Source organism: Nipponia nippon, unplaced genomic scaffold, assembly GCF_047370975.1.
Source record: "Nipponia nippon isolate SJK-2023a ecotype South Korea unplaced genomic scaffold, ASM4737097v1 scaffold_8, whole genome shotgun sequence".
Taxonomy (NCBI): Eukaryota; Metazoa; Chordata; class Aves; order Pelecaniformes; family Threskiornithidae; genus Nipponia; species Nipponia nippon.
Window position 1 is genome coordinate 20,713,868 of NW_028262402.1, and position 22,493 is coordinate 20,736,360.

At 43.9% G+C, this 22,493-nt stretch overlaps 1 protein-coding gene across 4 annotated transcripts in view; it reads right to left on the reverse strand.

The window, feature by feature from the left end:
* TRABD2A (TraB domain containing 2A) overlaps window positions 1-22,493 on the reverse strand; it is a 91,233-nt gene that overhangs the window by 14,083 nt on the left and 54,657 nt on the right. For 3 of the 4 annotated variants that reach the window (XM_087741944.1, XM_087741942.1, XM_087741940.1), the window contains 2 exons: window positions 8,918-9,008; window positions 2,746-3,009 (listed from right to left, as the gene is read on the reverse strand). In XM_087741944.1, coding sequence (XP_087598070.1) covers window positions 2,746-3,009; window positions 8,918-9,008 — 355 coding nt within the window. The remainder of the gene's footprint in view (window positions 1-2,745; window positions 3,010-8,917; window positions 9,009-22,493) is intronic. The other variant, XM_087741941.1, reaches the window with a different exon arrangement.

The following is a 22,493-nucleotide window of genomic DNA, read 5'->3' on the forward strand; positions in this document are numbered from 1 at the left end:
ACCAGAAGACAAATTTGGAGAAAATTAAACGCAAGTCTACCTGCCAAATACAAAAGCAGAGTAATTTCTCCTGCACCCACTCCCCACCTGCTGTGCACCATTCTCGCCTTATTTTGGCCAGCTGCATTAAGCTAAAATGCTTTGGGAAATTGAAGGCAATTAGTATCCTTTTAAAAAACTCTTACCCTTCCATACCCAAAGGCCCCCATAGGCAGTCTGAACAGTAATTGTAGAGAAGCTACCTTGCAGCACATCACAGAAATACAGCTGACAGCTGATGCATACAGGAGCATGAAGCAAAGCAATTCTGCCAAGCCCACTACACGACTGTATTAAATCACTTGAGCTGCACCTTTCACATTTCCAGGCTCACAGGAGGAAAGCTGTGAAGGGCCCGCACACAGGAAACCTGACAGCTTTACCTGTGCCTGGGCACCCCGGGGAATGCTTATAGCAAGGACTGAGACTCCCAGAGAGATGTGCTCTGCAAACTTGAGCTTGAGCCCAGAGGGGCTGGATTTCCGTGGGGACACATCACGGCTGTGCCACGAGGTGGGGCTGTCAGCTCAGCCCACGCCGGCCCCGGCAGCCCGCAGTGGCACGGACTGCTTGCACAGGCAAGTGTCTGGGCAGAGAGGGTGGTGATCCTCCCTGCTTCACGAAGACTAGACCCAGAGCACGGGTGGGGGCTGTATGTGAATGACAGCTGCCTCTCTGACACTCGCGGCTTTTCCTCTGCAGTAAAGGCAGAGCCATCTCCCAGGCAGCAATGAGCATCACTTGTCTTTCCCAGTACTGTCATGCAACAGCTCCGTTTCCAGATGTTCAAGCTCTCTGCTACTAAGGTCTCAACCCTAAAAAGAATTTGTCACCTAGCACCTGGGTAAGTTTCTAGCACAAAGGATGACTTAATTAGCATGGGAAGAAAGGAAATATTACAAAAGATGAAAGGAAAGGAGACATTTGCTGCTCCCATATTTCTGCAGTAGCTTCCTAAGCTGCCACCATTAGCTTTGCTTTTAGCTCACTACTGTCTTGCAGTACTTGCAATCCAGTGTGTTGCCCTAATGTACCTCCAATTTAGTCACATCCTCCCATCTTCCCTCTTCTTCTGAAGGCACTGATGCTGCAAGTGCATGTGTATCTCACATCAGGGTGCCCACTGATTTCCCTGAGCTTCATGGGAACAACCGCGTGTGAAACACTGAACATGTCAGTGTGCAGGCAGGATGGGAGCTTGAGATCATAAAGACTCCAAATCATTCATTAGTGTTTCTACTAAACAGATCGTCAATGGAAGCTCCTAAAAGTCATTCACAATCAGCTGGTATCAACTACAATAATAGAAGGTAAATGATACACTAAAATACAAAATCAAATGTGATCAATATAAGGATTTGTTGTACTGGTGAATCTTGGACTGTATGTAGGTCTGTCAGTGGGCATGCAAACTTCCATGTGCATTTGTCTCCTTCCAAACTACTCACACTTAGGTTGGAAGGAGGAGCAAAGAGAGAGCACAAAACTACTCTAGAAAAGAGGAAAAGGAGTCTGATCTAAAAAGTTTGGCAATGGCTGAATGCTTGGAACAGAGCAACAGCTGCTGCCAGCCTGAGCAATGTATTACTCAAAGCAGTGGTACAGCTGGCACTCAAAGCAGTGGTACAGCTGTGATAGGAGAGGCATAGGAGAACCCTGATACACTCAGTACCTTGCGGAGCGGGAAGAAACACTCTTCAGAGGGGAAAAAAAAAAAAAAGAATGTCGAGGCTTTATTTCAAGAACTGCTGGACTTTCTCCACCATTCTGACCTGTCTGGTTATTTACAGTATCACAAAAATAAAATGCTTTCAACCTGAGTATGTCAGAGATACAAATAGAGACGCAAAGTACAAAAGAGAGCAGACTCAGGTCTGTGCATTATCTGACAGCAGGGAACCATTAAGGTACACATTCAGCCACAGGCCTAAGTATAGCTAGTGAGGGACAAGTTGGCTTTTTTTGCAGGCTGCTGTAGTTGTTGTAGGTGAGTAAGCTCTTCTGGGTGAAAACTAGGGGGTATGGGTGAACCTTTGCCCCACAACACACTCCATATTTTATATTATTTATTATTTAATTATTTATATTCAGGAGTTGGACTTGATGATCCTTGTGGGTCCCTTCCAGCTCCGGATATTCTATGATTCTATGATTAATTCCATCATCCATTAGGTTGTCATCCCTCTTTCTGGATCTCCAGTAATGCCATGGGTCTCATGGCATGGGTCTCTCCTGGGCTTTTTAAGACCGGAAGAATACAGAAACTGGAAATACTGCATAAATATTGTTCAAATGCAAGGACCACATATGCCAGATATGACAGTTTCCGCATATGCAGCAGCTCTTGGATAAAGTTCCAAGGCTTTGCTCTGTACCATCTACCACTGAACCCAGCCTTCTGTGATAAAGAGGACTATCATATGCTCACAATCCCTCAAGCCCAAATGCAAAATGGTCTAGACAAGGCTTCCACTCGTATTATGCCTAATTTTCCACAAACTTAACCATACGGAAGAAGCTATTTTGTCACTAAAAGCACAAGCAGCCTTGAGTAAATGTTTCAGCAAGAATCAGGGTGAGGGAGAAGGTCAGATCTGCCCTCAGCAACTATCTCCCCCCGAAGAAGTTTGGTGTACCAGATTAAGCAGTCTAAGTTAAAGACCAGTTTGCGTGACAAACCCTCCTCCCTCCCCAGCTATTAGCTACCTTTCTTCAAGGCGAACCCAGAGGTCATTAAACTGTCGCAGTCTTTGCTTCTGCTGCTGCTTCTTCTTCTTCTTTTTGTACTTCTTGTCTACTTTCTCCAGCACATCAATGACATCAGGGAGCAGCAGGGGAGGCAGGAGCTCTTCCTCCTCTTCCTCCTCCTTCGAGGGGTGCAATGGCAGTGGGAGGTCCCGGGATGCGACATAGGGGCTGTGCGCCGGTGATGATGACGAAAAGGCTAACAAGGTTTTGGAGGGTTTTCTGCTGAAAGACAGAGGGAACACAGATAATATTTGAAAGGGCTTTGAGGCAGAATCCTGGTACAGATACCATCAAGGCACATATAAAACAGGTATTTCTCCCTGATATATTGGCTGAATGCTTATTTCTCTGCCTTCTATTCCTGCCCCCTCTTCTGTACGTCAATATTCTGATCAAAATAGTTCTCTTTAATGAAAAAAGCTTTGGAAAAAGAGGTAATCTGGAACTGAGGAAAGAATGCAGTCTGGCTCAAGGTGGAATAACTTTTGGGAATAACTTTGTGTATCTAGAAAGAGGCAAAAAAGGAATCACCCCAAAGTCAGAGGAGGTCAAACCACAGTCCTCTAGTCTGACATACTGCAGAACAGAGAACAGATTATTCCTTTAGGGCAATTCCTGCCCAGACTCAACTAACTTGGGGGGCAGGGGGAAGGGGCAGGGACAGGATGACTAAGGTACACTAGCTGAAGGAGCCAGTCCTAGATCAACAGCTCTCACTGGTGGAGAAGTTAAGTAATGAGCTAGTCACTCAGCAGTGACTGTGGTCACGGCTGCAGAAATGTGTCTTGCAAATTATCATCTTTGAAGGGAATGGCTCAGTATACCATTAAGCAACCCTCTGGGCCATCTAGTCTTCAGCAACTGGAAGCAGACTAGCTGTGGCAGTGCCAAGTTCACCATCATCTCATTTTCTCTTTCATGAAGCTAGATGGTACAGCGAAGTGAATGCATCGCCTTTATAAAACATCAGGTCAAGGGACATGTCTCACACATAAGAGACCAGAGCTCAAATCACTACTGTGGCATTGACTTCTAGGGTAAGCATTTACTGTCTCCAGGCTGATCTGCAAAAGGAGATAACACTGTCCTGCCACTCAGATAAGCACCACAAGGAGGATGAATGGTGGTTTTAAAGGGTTGTATCAAACAAATATGGAGGTACACATGGAGGGGAGGAGGCTGAGCAATCACAGCTCTCCCACAACACAGAAGTGAGCTTTGCACACATTTATAGGAAGTAATGAGGGAGTAGGAGTCAGGCCTTCAGCTTTCTGGCTGCACAGATCCTGTATTAGGCTGGCAGCATTATCTGGAATTTCAAAGCAGCTTCAGCATGTGAGATAGTGCAGTGAGACTATGTGCATGCACAAACTCTCTCACAGGCAAATCTTGGAAGCCCAAAGGACCACTCACTCGGCCCCCAGAAAAAGCTCTAAGGCCTATGCTTATTCAGCTTCATGCGAAGGTGATATATTAAAGACACAAACAATCAGCTCCACCCTGATTACTCAAGCTCTGTTTCATTATACTTAGAGCAAGCAACGTCTCCTCATCCTCCTCCAAGGCAGGCAGACTGCAGCCTCCTATCCACTTGTGGCTTTGCTGGCCCACACTTCTCCTTGTTTGGAACAAAGCGATTCCCACTCTTTACTTGTTCATGAGCATCTTGGACAAACTCACAAACTCAATTCGCTCTGTGGATACACAGAGCACAACACAAATATTTTACTGATCTATATGGCTATTTCACAAAGAGAAGAGACGCAGCAGTTTTCTGTAACAAGACAAAATTGGAGACTGGCTTGGGCTGAAATTCAGAAACGTAACAGAAGGTCACAGACCACTGCACAGAAACCTGGTTTCAATCAGTGAAATCCTCCCAGAACTATAGGATGTTTCCTTTCTGCCTTGCAATGGCATCAAAAGGAGGAGGTCTAGGAGGAGATATGTTTCAGTATGGCTGCAGTGTTCAAGCTAGCCTACTACTGTGGCCATATATCTTTGATGGAGAATAAAGAGGGTCCATTCTGGAGAAGGAGAAATTAAGTTGTGGACTGGAACATGAGGGAGACAGTAGATGGAAAATTAAGATAATTTGATCTTATTTCCTGCAAGAAAAATCACAGACTGATTATGTGGTGAACTTTATGTGACAGAGACCAGTGCAGAATGGGTCGTGGCCTATCGATCTCTTTCAAAATTCTTGTGATTGTCACACTCTCACTTTATCACCTCTTAAGTGTCATGACCCTTCGGCTCTCACCTACAACATATTCACATCACCCACTCTTTAACTCTGCCTTACAGAGTGACCCCCCCAGTTGTCTCCAGTGACCTGATTTGATCTCTCTGAAGGTTCCCTTTCCCCCAGTTTATCTTGACTGTGTCTATTCCTTAATTGTGAAAGTCAAGAGTTGGCACCAGCCCTTCCCTAGGCTGATTAGACTGTCTTGCTGCCTCCAGCCTCCCCTACCAAACTCATGGCCATACCATGCTGGAGCTCAGCATTGCTCCAGGCACAGCCAGAACGACCTCCATCCTGCATGGCCAGCCATTTATTCTGATACCTGCAGCCTCAGAACATTATTAACAACAGACACTCATATACATAACCTCCTTTGCAACACTTCCTGCAGGTAATTCTTCCAGGGATTGACTGAGCAACCACAGGAAAAGGCACACAACTGCAAAATGTCTTTCTTCCCCAAGGCCAGTTCCCTCTCCCAACACAGCAGCAAAGGGAGGTGTCAGGAAGCACCTTAATTACAGCTGTGATTATGTGATTAATATTTATATATATATATATATATATATATATATATATATGCATTCTAAAATGAGGAACAACAGTTAAAGCCCAAAATAAGACAGTAGGAGCTTGATTGAACTTGTGGCACTATATATAAACTGTCCTTTGTGCTGCTGTGTGGTTGGAGCACCTCTTTTGCCTTCCTTGCTTTGGTGACACCATGAAGAAGGAGCCCTCTGTGATGGATGCACTCCTTCTGTTTGAACTAACTGAACTTTGGTGCAGGCAGATGCTCAGCAAGTAGGCCTAACCGAAGTTAATTCTATTGTGTGAGGCTATCAGTGAGAACTTAGCACCAACCCCCCCCCAAAAATGGTTTGGCTGGAGACTGGGCAGATAAGTGGCCAAAACTGCATTAACACAGCAGAAAATCTGACTACAAATCGACCACCTTACGCTACAAATAACTGCAGCCATCAGGGCCCATTGAGCTCTCCTTCCATAGCAGATGGCTGCGCAGTGGTGATCTCCCCTTGAGTAGTGACACCTCTCAAGGTTACCCCTAGAGGCTGAGAGATCCCTTACCTGACACCAGACATCGATGCATTGGTAAGTGACATTTTTTGCAGACATGTAACATTCAAGATATGTCTAGTAAGCTTAAGTGATAATCTTTGTATCCCATACTAACTTTAGGTGCAGTAGAATAACAGTATTGTAGAGTATTGTAATAGTAGACTATTGTAGTAAAGTAATAGTACAGCATTGACCGCCAGTCCATCTGTACTTACTATTTTACATACCTAAATTTACTGATTAGAACTCAATAAACTAACTACTATATCAGATCTGTGTTAGTGATCTCTGACTCTTCTCCTGCGACACCCTCCTGCCTCCACACTCCTCTACAGGCATTCATCCCCTTCCCCCTGCAGATGGTCAGGACACCTCTGGCAGCCCTGTCTGCAGATAAAGTTGTGTGAGCACTCAGCAGTTTGCCTGTTACAGGAAAACATGTTACAGAAAATCCTGCAACTTTCTGTGTTCCTACATGCAGATACCTACAAGATACCTCAGAAGGGACTTTCTGTTTAGCCAGGGCACAGGAAGCAGCAGTCTGTGCTGCTACTCCACAATGTCATGTTGCAGGGAAGGGAGACAATTGCAGACTTCCTCATCCTCTTGTTTTAGGACTGCTCAGCTAATATCCCCTACTGTATCTGTATATATAGTAGAACAGCCATTTGAATGCTCTGGCTCAGTTCAACCACTTGCCAGTTTTTTCCTCTCTCAAATTTGCCCTCTGAAATAGTCTACGGGTACTAATTGGACTGTGTGCAGCACTGTAATCTATGACAGTAGCTGGATATAGTTCCACGTTTATGTGGGCCGGACTGGTTTTATTGACACAGACTGCCCTGGTATTTGCTCCTAGAACAAGTTCAGGATAGGAATCAAGTTAAACCCTCCATCACCTTTCCCCCAGGACTCTTGCACAGGTCTTTGCTCAAATGCTATTCTCCTTCAGAATGCACATTTTTCTTGAAACTTGTTTCATATTTTTAAATCTGTTTCAAAGTCTTTTCTCAAAGAAAACACTAAACTGCCATCTTCTTTAGCTTCTTCATTCAGCTTTAAAATCAAGACTCCAGGAAAGATGTTCTGTCCAGTAGGGCTTTCAAAGGCACAAGAGTCACCGCTGGGCACTGAACTCCCATGATGTGGTCAGAGAACTGGGTGCCCAGATACCCTGAGTATCATCGATACCTACCTTCTGATGGGTGAAGATCTAGCCCTCCTTTCCACAGTTGTCTGCCCTTGATTTCCTTACAGCTACACTTTTACAGAGCAGTATCGGATTTTGGTTATTCTCAAGTACATATAAAGCTCTCTTTCTTTAAGCTTTAAGAAGCTGCTATGGCTGTTTTTAGGAATACCTAAACTAAGAATGTTCTGGGGCGGGGGGTGGGGGCGGGGAACCAACACAAAAATATCAGTGCAGGCAGGTTTTTGATTATCCCCATAAACACTGATACGCTGCATTGCCTAGCATGACTTAAGTGTTGTAGGATCATTAACTCTTGAGCTTAAGCATAAGAGGCTTCTTCACATCAGACCACCTGCCCATTGGTGGCAACAGGGTTAGGGGTTGCATTCATGTACTCAAGGGCATGAGTTTGTTTCAGTGCAAGTAGAATTAATGATGTATGCCCATGTCAAGAATCACAGCAAAACCTTGACCTGCCAGAGTTTGAATTTCATGGCCTGAAAAAGGCAGCAAAAGTGGTGCAAAGAGAAAGGTGAAGCAACCAGAGTATGACAAGAGCATATTATTATTTTGCACCACCTCTGTGGAGCCCCTGGCACAGACCAAGACTCTGCACTGTGCCCCCTGCACAAAAGGCGATTGTCCTGCCTGCCAGCCCCATATCAGAAATGTGCAGGAGGATGAACAGAGATGTAAGCAGTGAGGGACAGCATGCCTGATACACAGGATAAAAGGGAAATGGTACCATAATTGGGATCAAACCTTTTTTCCACTGTGGTCTTTTAGCAGTGACTATAAGGAAGAGTGAGGATATCTGAGAGATACAAAAGTACATGATTGACAAGAGTCTGGAGAAGGGGGAGACAAGGATTGCAGAGCCTAAGCTGGTGGCAAGAAGTCCAGGAAGAGGTGAGTCAAAAGCACATGTAATTCTTGGCAGAGTGTGGAGAAGGAGATTATTTGGTGTTCTGTAGTTATTGAAACTATGGAGATGGATAAAGGCACCCAGTGAGAGATAAAAAGAGGCAGTAAGGGTATATTCCAAAGGACAGCTGCAAGATGAACCAGAACAGCAAGTACTTTGTGTTAAAAATGCAGAGGAGAGCAGGGGACATGAGAGCAATCAGTCATGGGGACGGCTTGCAAAGAGGCTGGGTGGATTCTGGGCAGTCAGATTCCAGGCTGAGAGAGAGAGAGTAATCAGAAAGAATCAAAAAATAGCAGTGTAAGAGAAGGAGAGTGTTAAATGGCAGGACAGTCAAACACTTAAAAGGGAGGAAGGAGGAGCCTGGAAGCCTATGCGGTATGAGACAGCATCCAGATCTGATGAACCAAGCATGCATACTCTATGGCTGTTAGTTTAAGAGTTAAAAACTTACAGGGGGGGAAATATTTTTATTTTATAAAAAAAGAAAACAAAACCAAAAACCAAACCCAAACCAAATAAAATCCTGTTTCCAAACTGGCTCATGGAAAAGATGAGCAAACTGCTAGGGAGGAGAGAGGGAGCCCAACTCACTGTTAGGTATAGTTCCAGCTGCCACTACCTCTTCATCATTGTTTACAAACCCACCCTCCCAATAGCTGCTCAGCTAGATAAAAGCATGCATTACTTGTTGATGGCTTGTCCAGCTGGAGTGTATTCTACCTCGTACCCTTCTCTCCTCAAAACATCGATCACTGTGTTGTTGCCCATGAAGTGACCTGCAGTTAAGAGAAAAATGACATCAGAACTCAAGGAGCACAGAGAAAGAGAGAGAAGAACAACAAAGTCCTTCCTCATCACAAGAGGCGTGCCACACTCAGGGCAGGCAGTGCTTTATCACTCCCCACCAGCATGTACCAGAAACACAGGATCTCTAACAAATGACTGCTGAACTTTCCCAAGGTCACTTCAATTACCACATTCTGCCTTTCTAAAATGCAGATGTGATTGAAATGACTCTGATCCTGCAGGCTGTTGCATTATCAGGCCACTGTGAATTTCTTGGGGCAATAAGAGATGAAGTTGGGAGACACCTGTTCAGGAGCAGCAGCAAGTCTACCGCTGGTGGTGGTGCAAACCAGATCAGAATCTGGCCACAGTGTGTGCATCATTTCAACATACTCTAGCATCATAAAAGCACTATCTGAGATGTTAGTCAACATCACCAACAGTTTTTTAATGAATAAGAATTATCCAACTGTAGAGAACGGAAAATAGCTCTGAAAGCCAATGACTTAGATCAACCCCTTTCATTTCTTCCATATAAGCCACTGGGGACAGAAACTCCAGTTCAGACGTGTTGACAGAAGTTTCGGAAGGACTTAGCTAGCTCTGCCCTAATTCTGTGATTTCTGTCTCCACTCCATTTTTAGACAGATGTCGTGGCTGGTCAGCCCATAATTTGGCATCATAGTGAATAAATGACTACGCAAAGGGTGCAGGAGTTATTCCTGAAGCAATATTCTTCCTAAGAACCTGGGAATAAAACCACCAGAATTATTCTAGTAGCCTGGAAAAGCAGGAGATAGAAAGGGAAGTCCAACGATGATGAGATAACAGGGGATGAAACCCAAGGGATTTATCATTTTTCACTCCAAAATGGCTTCAATGAATTGGAGCACAAAATTCCAGTTTCTCATGCTGCAAGAGCAAAGGGCTCACGACTACCAGCTTAATGCATGACAATTGGATGGTATCATTTGAATTTAGGCATTCACCAGATGAAGTTTCCCCAAGAGCCTAAGAACACAAACAGATCTAGCTGAAATGAAACTTTTTCACCAAACACTGCAACACACATCTATTGAGTACCATATTTTCTCACCTAGGAAATGGGTTTTCCCCCCAGCTCCTCAGGCTAACTTTTGCCTTCAGAAACAGTAAAGCTTGACCATTAGGTGGACCTGACCTAATACTGTTGGTACCTGTTGCTCGCCAATGGTTTGGCCCCAGGTGCAGTTAACTGAGAATTTTCTCATGTTAGCAAAAAGACCAGATGCAGCAGGGAACAGGAATGACTGTACTTAAACACTGTAATTGAGTAAAATTAGCCACTGGAAGGCTAACATTAGGTATGTAAGATGCCAGACCTAGTTGCTATCTCTCACCTGTAACACAGAAGAGAGGAATGGGCAAAGGGAAGGGGAGAGGGGATTCACTCCTCCTCCCCTGCCTCCAGACAGCAGAGAAAGGGGTGCTTCCAAAGGGTGATCCACTCCTTGTAAGTGCGAGTGAGGTAGGACAACTCAGACTTTTAGAGCAGCACCTCTCTATGATGAGGATAGGGACAGTGTATAGAGCAAGTTCAGGCTAGCTATCCATCTCATGCGGGCAACGTTGGATGGGCTGAGTCCCATCCTCAGCAGTGAAATGAAGTGCCAAGGCTCTGAACTCATATTTTCCTAATCCAAGTCCTTCAGGAGGAAAGGGACAAGACATAAAGATAAGCAATCTATAGGGCAATCTATAGTGTTAAAATAATTTTCCTCGTGCCAGTTTAAGAGCTTACAGTCTCACGCATTTCAAGAGTGAGCTACTGAACAGCTGCTCACATCACACCATCAAACACACTACCCCCTGTCGATCTTCAGTTACCCTTGCTCAGAGCAGTGATTTAGACTGGTGTGTAGGAAATTACTGTAGCACATGGATGAATCCCATTTCAATCAGTCAACCTGCTCCAGTGATTTCCTGAAGCTGGGCCTTAATCTTCTTCTTAATTTGATGGAGTGATAAGAATATGTTTTATATCACAGTCACATGTACAGGCCTTCACAGATAGCCTTTGCTCATTGTTGCCGATGCAGTGACTTGTGTCTGCACGTGACAGAAAAATGGTGTGCTAATATTGTGCAAAGGAGAACAGACCAAATGAATAGATATGTGTAAAACCGATGCATACAAAAAGGCATGTGATATTAGATTGTTCACAAGATGTGATCAATCAGGAGCCATTTATGTATCCTAGGTACATAAAAGGATTAGGAGATGTCAGTGTTTGCTATCCAAAAGGTGGGCCACACGTGCTCCATGTGACAGAGCTAGTCTGGGGCCCAGAGGACCTACAGGCTCAACCTGGGCTAGCTGCAAAATGAAAAAAAGACAGAAAGGTGAGGATTTGAGGTACAAGACCCCACCAGGACCCTCTCTAGAGTCAGCAGTTTTGCCTCTTTTCTGGGAACTGTCACAGAAAGGGCTTGGTGGTGTGTGAGAGACCTGATCACTAAAAGCAACTGTAAGAAACATAAGAAAGATTAACTCTCCAAGGTTTAAGATCAAGCAGCTATGCTGCAAGGGAGACTTAGCCCAAAGTCATATGACAAGGAGTAGGCCTCTCTCACCTGTTTTCTATTTTAGCCTAACACACTTGAATGACCCCCAAAAGAAAAGCCCTGTGCCCTGTCCCATCGGAAAGCCTGCTCTTTTCTTTCTGTACACAGCCCTGCATTATCCTCACACCACTAGGTGAAGAGATGCCTCTGAGAGAGGTCAATTTACTCTGGCAGGGGGTGGGGAGCCATGAATCTCTATTCTTCTGTGTTCAAACTCAAAGAGAAACTAAGAAGCTGTTGTGTGCACCAGCTTGGCCATGCACTCTACTGGAGAGTAAATAAGACCCCAGCCTTTAATCTGTACTGAAAGGAGATGGCATGCAGGGACTGCAACAGGCAATACGCTCAAACAACAATGCTGTTTGACTGATGTGCACTTGCAAACCACGTGCACGTGGACATGCATTGAGCACTCCTGACCTTCCTCAGTAGCAAACCCAATCTTGAAGAACACAGGCTACTACTATTGCCATGAAATTCATGTCTCCTGTTTGCAGCTTTTACTGCCAGTGCATGCAGACTTGTTTTCATCTACGTAACTGTGCTAGGACTGTGGGTTTCAGCAAAGGCTCCTGAACCAAAATCTGAGCAATTGCGAGGCTGAAAATTATCTGCATCTAGCAAATGAACAAGGAAATACTGCACAACAGAACTTCTGATTCTGTTCCTTAGTTTTTATTTTTCATGTAAAACAAGATTATAAGACTGAAGAAAACTATGTTCCTTTCTGAATTTCAACAAAATCCACAATTCCAAGCTGATACACAAATTTCCTTGACCACCTCTTAGAATCATGTAAAAGGAAACCCCCAAGCCCACATAATTCTTTGTGTCTGCTGTGTTTTCCTTAGTAGAAAGACAGCACTTCCCATCTGCCCCAGAAACATGCCAGGACCTTGCCATCTACAAATATCCCAAGACAATGAATCATTAGACATACATGTAAAGAAACAAAAATGTTTGTTAGGAAACCTGATCTCGACTGCTGACCTCCAAGAAGCGGTGGGAATAACTACAGCACATGATCATAACAGTACAACCACAAAATGGCACAAACAAATCTAGCCACTGAGGACATCATAAAGCAGGGTATTTATCTCTGACTGGGCTGGGAGTGCTCAGATGGGCTGTTGGTGCCAGAGACTCTATGGTCACTGAAACAAATATTTTCAAGAATATTTTAGAGGTACAGATCTTACAATTATTTTAGAAACTTCCTGGAAACGCCCATGGCAATGATCTTCTGCTACCATTCTTCTTAGACTGCTTCCAAGAATTATATAGATAAATTCATATAACATACCCCAGACGGGTGAACAGGACACCTGTAGGTGACTGGATTAGAGTTACTGGCCTGTGAAAAAGGCATGACATGATGCTGCTGACTGTGAACAAAGAGAGAGAAACTTCGGCAAAAATTATCACTTAACTGTGAGACACAAAGGACAGCTCATCCCTCTCTATATGCCTCCCACGGCAGAGTTCTTGTCCTACCCTTTCAGTAATCAAAGTATCCTCCAATAGCAGTCTGTGACCCTATAAACCCATGGAGAAGGCTTCAAAGCTGTCAGTGCTCCCTCAAAGGATGCAAACACAAGCAAAGGAGAATTCCTAATGGCCTGGAAAGCAGGGACATGGATGGCCCAAGTCAGTCTGACAGGTATCTGCAGTGAAGAGCTGAAAGTTCAGTGTGGGGCAGATCCAGCCAATGACCTAGCGAATGCAGAGTACTGTCTTAAATCATTTCATTGGATGGAAGCCAAACTGTAAAACAGACATCCTACTCCTCCTACAGGTCCAGATCACTTTAGCGTTCATCAGCCCATGGGGTGGACAAAGTGATCCTATTGACATCAGGTACCTGACGAAGCTAAAATGAGTTCCTGGAAGACAGGTCTTAGGACACAGTGACTAAAAAAGGAGATACAGAAAGTAGCTGTGTGGTACCCACACACACACTGTGGTACCCACACCCACAGGCAAGAACCCTTACAGAGGCATTTTCTTCATCCCACTCCATTGTCTGTAATTCCCTGAAAGAAGCTGAAATGAGTGAAACAGAAGCAAACCTGTGGAAATAAAAGGATGCTCCTCCCTATCCCCAAATCTCTACTTAGTTTAACCTTTTGGCACAAGGACAAGGGAGGGCTCATGCTCTGTGAGTGACAGGCAAAGTCCATTTTTCACACGTATCGCAAAATGACCTCGCTCTGTTCCCATATAGTACTAAATGAGCTGAGAAAGATAACCCTAACCATGTCATACTGGCAGAGCTTGGCAAGCCATATTGGAGGCAGTCACATCATAGCAAGCACAGAGAGAGCCCTCGGCTTTGTGTAACCAAGTTACTGCCAAACTGTTTTTGCAAAAGATCCTGTGCAAAACTGCAGGGGACTTCCTATATGGGCTGACAACACCAGCAGTGGCAAACATTCCCAGCTGAGCACCCTTGAAGAAACCTGTACTTGGTGCTCAGAAATGCAGGGGAAAATTTCATGACTTTGCCTCACGCATACACATAGTTACACTTTTTAAGTACATGTTGGGATGCAGAACATGGAGTCATTTTAACGCAGTTAGCAAAATTATGGAGGAAAAAAAGCTAGACAAAATATTTAATATGCTAAAGAATGAAAGCGGGTGATGTGATCAACTAAGTTACAGATTAGTTTACTTTAGATGCATGCTTTCTGCACACACTGTTCAAGAGGAAGACACTGCTTTCAAGCATGAGCACTGAGCATCCAGATGAGGTGAGCTCGCACTTCACTTCTCCCAGAATCAGAGGGAGGAAGTCCTATGCAGTTACAGTAGATAATCCAAACAACATATCGAAAATAGGGGTCATTGATAAAGTAGCTGGGTTTCCTGACTTGCCACCTAAGTTAAAACAGTTTCTCAAACAGAAAATATGCAACACTAAATCTAATAAAATCTTCTTGCCTCTAATGGTATTTCCAAGTCAGGAAAAGCTCAGGTACCAGAACACAAATCAAAGAACCAAGAGCATGGTACTCTCACAAATTTAATGCTGGTAGGAGAAGGAAATGACAAAAATTGAAGGGGATGAGGGCGGCCCTAGTGGTATTTTATGTCAACTTAAAGATTCCCCAAATTCACATTAAGTGCAGGAGTATAAGGATATTACATTACAATACTTCTGCATACATGTAGGTCAAATCCCCTTCAAGCAGCCCTCCCATGCTCTCCAATCTTTTTGAGGCTGCGGACTCTTTCCTATGATTACCTGTAAGATGAAATATTACTCAATAAACATCGAACTTGAAGTTTTACTCTCCTGAGGCCAGGACAAGCGTTTGTCTTCAAAAAACACGATTTCCTTCAAATCTCTTTTTTAGTATAAAATCTTAGTGGATCATACTTCACCACTCTCAAACCAAAGGGGAAAATCTGGTGGGCAGGACCGTGGAACAGTGTCATTCTCTGTGCCCAAGAAAATATTTTCACTGGACTTAGAGAGACTTAAAGGAAGTGCCTCAAACCTTCATTCATTCAGGACGAAACAAAAAATAACTTTCCATTTCTTTAGAAGTTATGTGCTTTGCTAATTAACTCACCTGTATGGAATTACTAGGATTCATTTTCCACATTTATTTGTAACAGAATCACGTAAACATGAAATCCTTCTCAAAATAGTTGATGATGAAGGCCTTGCGCAACATGGGAAAAATTGCCTAATACCACAGTAAAGAACCATATGACGTTACAATTTACATGAGTCAAAATGAAGGCATTTTTCTTGTGAGAGACAACAAGAAACTCTTAACTACCAGGTTCTGTCAAAAACTAGGTCTCTTAAATGTATGACCTGAGTATATTTTGGTCCCAGGGATTCCCATTTTTACTTTGGGCAAGGTCAAACATCCTGATAACTACACAGATTGAAGCTAGAAAAAAGTTTTCCACTGATTATAAGGCCAAACTTACAGCAAAGTTAATGTAAGGAAAAAGTTTACACCACCATATATATTTTGTAAAAACTGAGTTAAAAGAAACAGCTTTAGCCACTGGGACTCCATCTGCACTGACATTTACTGGGAGTTTTCCACTGTTGAAGCCCTAGGCTCATTAGGCAGAGAGACCACCTAGTAGGTGAATGACTATGCTAGCAGTTAGCGTTACGCTACCATTAAGGGAAGGAAGTACCAGTGCTATGTCTGAGCTGCAGTACTCACAGCAGCTCCTCTGCCGCTGGACCTGCTCCCACTCCACACCTCTGCTTCCTTTCCAGAAAAAAGGTATTAAGGACTTGAAATCCCACTAGCTTAAAACATACATTACAAGATTAAAGTTTTCCTACCATAGCTGCCCAGTAAAGGTAGCAATGGGTAAACCGTAGCACAGATAAGAAGCTGATGGTCACCAGACTGTCAGTACCCGAGCAGAAACAGCACACAGTTGTTTGATCTGGCTGATTTTGACAGTTGCACTAATACATTAGAACAGAGCTTTCTGCCTCTAATGCAGAAATGCAAAGCTTTCCTCATTTCATGTGCCAGACATGTCAGGAGGAGTGCCCTTTATGTGAACACTGGGGTTTTGGATGTGGGTCCTGCCTCCACACAACATTATCTATCCGCTTCGGGGGTTGTTGTTCTAATAAACCGTGCCATTAGCCTTCTGCAGACTCAAAGAGGCTACTAAGGAAAACAGTCTCAAAGCTGCTGGGTTGTATCTGGCATTCTCAGATTACAAAGGTACAGGCACACCTTCAGGGACTCAGCCTTTCCTCCTACCCAAAGAGGCTAAAATGATGCTGCGTTCCAGAGTCAGAAGAAGCAAGCAGGCAATCAGCAAGCCCTTTGTGCCTAGGGAGAAGTGAGGTGGCCCCAAAAGACTCATTTAATCTGTTTTATTATTAGGTTACTTTCCTGCCTCCCCCCCCCCTTTTGTCTTCTTCCAGGATTTGCCAAGATTCAGCTTCTTGTGGATTTTTCCTCATTACACATTTCAAATCATTTATATAAGGCATAGATAAATTTACACTCCCTGTGCACACCCACATCTCCAGTTCCAAATGTGCTGATGGCAGGTTCAAACTTTCCATGCCGGGTTCTGAATTCCTGGTGAATTTCAATTTGATATCCCATTTACTTGGGCAACTTTCATCTTTTCATGGCAGGTTCTTGTTTGGTTGATTTTGTTTTACAGGTATAAACACCTACACAAGATGGACAGAGACATCCTGGCTTAGCACTGCTAATTGTTTTTATGAACACTGGTGAGAGGTCCTTTCTCCAATCTTTTCTTTTCCAGAGACAATAAATCTTGTTTCTCTGGCATAATTTCGCATCCAAAAATGCCAGATGGAATAGCAAATTTCAAGAAGTAACAACAAACAACTCTACATGGAAACACCACCACCTGATGCACCATTCAGGACAGAGACTCAGCACAATTCCAGTTTCCCCTGGAAATCTCTTGGGTTTTTTTTGCTTTTTATGATGTACGGGGCAAGAGAAAAGGCATCAGACATGCCTGTGGATCCAATGCACTTGGCACCTGAGGCTGACATGTAACTGACTAGTCCCTCACATCCCAAGGACTGCCTCAAAACCTAGAGAAGTTGGAGGAAGCCATCTGGCAGACTATTGCAGACTCTCGGGTAACCACAGGTGGTAGCAAGTTCTCTCTTTTCCTTGTCCAGGTGGCTAAGATGATAGGTTACACACCCATCTTCAGCTCAGACAGGGTCAATTATGCTTCTACAATGATGTCCAAATCCTCCTTCTGTGTGTTGTTGGATCACATGTCAACCACCCAAGAGTTAATTTTAGCTTAGCAAGTACCAGTTGACTCAGCTGCTGGGAGGAAGACAACAAAGATCTGGAGCTCTTAGATGAATTGCTAATTTGGATATTAGTTCATCAGTCTGCTCATAACAATTCTTCTTTCTGGGAGGTCTTGCAGGGGGCGGGGGGGGTAAAGACTCGGAAAAAAACAGGCAGTCCCTAGAGGTTTGAATCCATACAGCCTCAGTAATGCTAAATAAACACATTCATTATTTCCTTTAGTAATTAGAAGAAATAGTAGCTGATGGTGGCTTGCCAACATGCACTATACTTTAAAGCCTCAGAATGATGCTGGAGCAGCAAAGAAAAAAGAGCTCTGAGAGAAAAAGGAATTTGCCAGCGTTTACAAGATTAAGAGGACCAAATTCTGAAGTTGTCACACCAGCCAGCATCTCTCAGTGAAGTCAGTCATTTTGTCCACATGGATATAAAGCATCTTAGATCCCTCTATACTTCCTATTCATGAGCTGGCACTTCTGGAGTTTCTCAGCTGTTCAAAGAGGCAGGAGAGACCAGAGGGAATTTAAATTCGGCTCCTAGAATCTCTGGCTTCGCCTGAGGCCTTGCCTGTCATAATAAAGTCAGGATCTCATGCCACTAAGTATGCTTCCTCTTGCATAAAAAAACCCTCAAACACTCTTTTTTCCCCCCTCTCTTATTCTTTAGCCCCTTCAACAGAAACTGTAAGTAAGCTAAAGAAAACAAGCCATGCTCATCCTGGAATAAAAGCAACCATGCAGAAGGAAAGCCCATCTAGAGTTGAATCTGGTGAGAAACATCAAGGGAAACAAGGAATGGTTCTACTGATACCTCAGCAGTAAAATAGATATATGTCAGCCCAGGGCTGAAGGAGGCAGGAGATCTGGTTACAAAGAATACGGAAAAGGCCAAGGTAGTCAGTGCCATTGTCACCTTTTTTACTGGTAAAACCAGCCTTCAGGAATCTCAGGTTCCTATGACTAGAGCAAAAGACCAGGGCAAAGAAGGTTCATCCTGGGTGGAGAAGGATCAGGTTAAGGAACATTCCTTATCCAATAAGATACACCCACAGGAATTGTGGGACCTTGCCAATGTCACTGTGAGGCCACTCTTGATTGTCTTTAATAGGTCATGGCAATTGGGAAGGTCCCTGAGGACTGGAAGAAAGCAAGTATCGCTCCTATCTTCAAGAATGGCAAGGAGAAGTATCTGGGGAACTACAAACTGGTCAGCCACACCTGTTCCTGGGGAAGGTGATGGAGCAAAATATCCTGCAAACCATTTCCAAATGTGTTAGGGATAAGCCGATGACTGGTCAGTATGGATTTTTATGATGAGGGCTCATGAAGTTCAGCAAACCAAGTCCTGCACCTGGGCAAGAATAACTCGAAGCACCAGCATACGCTGGGCACCAACTGGCTGAAGAGCAGCTTGGCAGAAAAGGATGTAGCATCCTGGTGGACATCAAGTTGACCCTGACCCAGCAACGTGCCCTTGTGGCAAAGGCGGCCAATGGCCTCCTGGGCTGTTAGGAGAAGTGTTGCCAGCAGACTGAGGGAGGTGATCTTTCCCTGCTCCTCAGCCCTGGTCCAGTGTCTAACTCTGGCCTCCCCAGTTTAAAAGAGATGTGGACATACTGGAGAGCGTCCAGCAAAATGGCCACAAAGATGATGAACTAGAGCATCTGTCATACGTGGAGAGGCTGAGGGAGCTGGGACTGCCTGGAGAAGAGAAGGCTCAGGGAGGTATAATCGATGTATAAATACCCGAGAGGAGGCCAAGATGGAGCAGAACTTTTCTCAGTGGCGCCCCATGAAACGACAAGGGGCAACAAATACAAACTGATATACAGGAAATCCCACTTAAACATAAGAAAAAGCTTCTTTGCTGTTGTTCTTTACCTAGAATAGGTTGCCCAGAGAGGTTCTGGAGCCTCCATCCTTGCAGATAGTCAGAATCTGACCAGACTCAGTCCTAGGCAAACTGCTCTATATGATCCTGCTCTGAGCAGGGGGGGCATCTCCAGAGATGCCTGTCAGCCTCGACTATCCTGTGATACTGTGAAGGTTCAGCCTGTAGGCAAGCACCCTAGTAAGACCTATACAAGTGGTAAAACTCTCCGCAGCACAGTAGGACAATGCAGCCCTCTCTACGTCAATGTGCACCTCCTAGACAAACCAGAAACCTATATTGTTATCTAGCTGGGTGTCTATGGAACCACATGTGCCATCACTTACTTTGGCTTAGCATTCAGATCCTGAACGCTCCACTTACAGTTCAGAGAAATTAAAAATGCATACAGAAGGAAGACTGCTTGTGAAAGATTATAGCTGGCTTTGCTTCACAAGTTCTTCCACTGGCAACAGGAAGTAGGTCTGGCTTGTAACTCTAGCACTGCCACAGAAAAAGGCCGGTCCATAATTAAGATAAAATCCTTCCTGAACCTAGTGGAATGTTGCTGGCATTACCATCTTTCTCTTCCCATACTTTCCTCTAATACCCTCAAACAGACTTATTTTGGCTTGAAACTTTCCCTATTTGTACTTTTCCCAGAAGCAAAGCTTTTTGGATAGTTTCAGCAAAGTCTGTTATTTTTTCCTCTCCACTTTTGTGCAAGCTTAAATTACTTCCAAACAAAAACAGTTCCAGAAATGAGCTCTGACTGTGAAATGTTTTCAACAGAACATAGAGAGAGTTTGTCTGATCTGTTAAAATGTAGTAAAAGCATAAAATACACTGGATCTAATGATCAAATCTATTGCAGTCCAAATTATGATGTCATTCCATGTGAATCAACATTCCATGTGAATCAACATCTATAGACATGCAGCTGTATTAAGAACAGGAAAGAGATATGAGCTTTTTTTGCACAATGTATTACACATCTCTAAACCACCATCAATCCACTTGGGATATAAAATAAATTATCAATCTTTTCTGATTTTCCCCCATTCAAAATAAAAATACAACGAGTAGTTTAAATAACAAGAGGTGGTATTTGTAATACCACAGTCACCCACAGACCATGACCTTGTTTGGATATAATTGATGATAAAAGTGTTTTTTCAATGGTGTTTGGTTAATGGAAAAAATTGAACTTTCCTTACAAAAAGCCTAGCCCTTTTAAAAATAAAAAGCACAGGGTAAAAAAATCTGGAAAGAAACAACTAAAAGTCTTCTTCCCCTTTTAACCTGGAGACCCTTCGATATCCTACTACCATTTTAACACAACCTCATCATGCAGTTTATCAGCCACTGCTGGGAGATACTTTTTTCACTGGTGGCCAGAAGAAGGAAAACCACAGTGCAGTGATGATTTAGTCCCATTCCTATAGCCTTTCTTTTTCTCCTCTTCTTCTACCTTCCACTGCAGCTCTTTCTAACCTGCTTTGTGTGAGTGGTTTCCTGGAACCCTTTTCCAGTAATTAACAACAGTACAATACTCAAGCAATGCTCAAAACTGAACACGAGACATTTGTTCATCTTCACTGCTTGCTGGCATAAAAATAAATCTTCCACATAATTATCTATCACATACAGCATTCTGGATAAGCAAAAGGTTAAATTAGATTGCTGGAAAACAATAAAAGCCTGCACTCATATTTGTAATGTGCACTCAGAAAACCTCAGAACTGTGTAGAAATGGATCTGTTTTCTGCATTATATCCTGTGATGTTACTTATTTCATTTAGACAATTAATATGAAACAAATTAAAGAAAAAAGAAACCCCCAGCAGTCAAACAAGGGGATAATGAGGAATTATGCTGCTAAAAGTGGGAAGCTGGCACTGTCCTTTGAGAAGAGTTATTTGGAAGAGCAGATGAGAACAGAGGCCGGACTGGTATCAAAGCCAGGGTGTAGTTAGAGACAATTTCAAAGCCGATCTAGAGTCCCCAGAGAAGATAAGGAAGCTGTCTGGATTCAAAAGTGTGATGGAAAAGCATGAGAAGAGCATACCTGGTGCTTGAAGATCAAGCCATGTGCACATATGCCACACATCAAGGGTGTTCATATAGGCCCAAGGCTCCAGGCAGTGCTGCAGTATAGCCAGGTGAATCCTAACTCTGCTGTACTGGAAGAGGCAATCAAGGGACAAAGAAAGGGGCAACTGGAAAAAGGGGAATCAGAGGAAGGAGGAAAGCAAGATCTCAGAAAGCCTGCAAAGGGTTTTAGGATGGTCATGAACGTTGAGGACAAGAGGGACTGGGAAGGACAGGGATCTGTACTGCTCCCACAGTGCTTCTGGGCTCTGGGGCAGAGCTGTGCACAGTAATGACAATGAAGACAGTGTGGGGCAGAGGAGTGGGAAGAGAAGGAAATTGATGGGACGGAAGACAAATGACACAAAAGCATCTTAAAGACATGTGATTTGCCAGTGCAGCTGCTGGGATGCAGGGTGTGTGTGTAAGGAGAGTAAGAGGCTCTCTTCTCTCAAAGGATCCTGCTCTTGGAACAGGGCAGATTCAGATCGACACTTGCATCCACATCCATCCATTTGCATGGGCTGCTCATCGCTCAGTTGTGACTGATTTACTGGAGCCCCGTATCTGTGACTAGCTCCTGAGAGAAGACTAGTTACCTGCAACTGACGCAACTGGCATTCAGGGCTGACATATGTGCTAGTCAGGAACATCAGTCCAGCAGGGACAAGTGTGATCAGAACAACATCAGCAGTGGAGTACAGCAAAGCCATGGTCTTAGTTTACAGACAGACATGACAAAAATCTACATAACCCATGCCTGCTTCACTGTCCTTCATGACAAGGAGTTGCACAGAGCAGTGATACTACAGGAAGATAGCATGTTACAACCTTCACGCATGCCTGCACAGACATTATCAGCCCTTCATTACCTCCCTGCCCTCACATGCAGGACCCTTGTAATGCTAAGTTTGTAACCACAGCTCCCTGCTGCAAGTGAGGAGATTCTCACAGACTTTGAATACCAATGCTTTTAGAGTGTTTAAGTAAATGCTTTCCTTGCCTTGTCTAGATCTTCCATCCTCACTAAAGCAGTAGCCACTGAGACAGGAAACCATCACTTCAATCCTGACACCAGTTTCAGTTCTCCCCCTTTCCC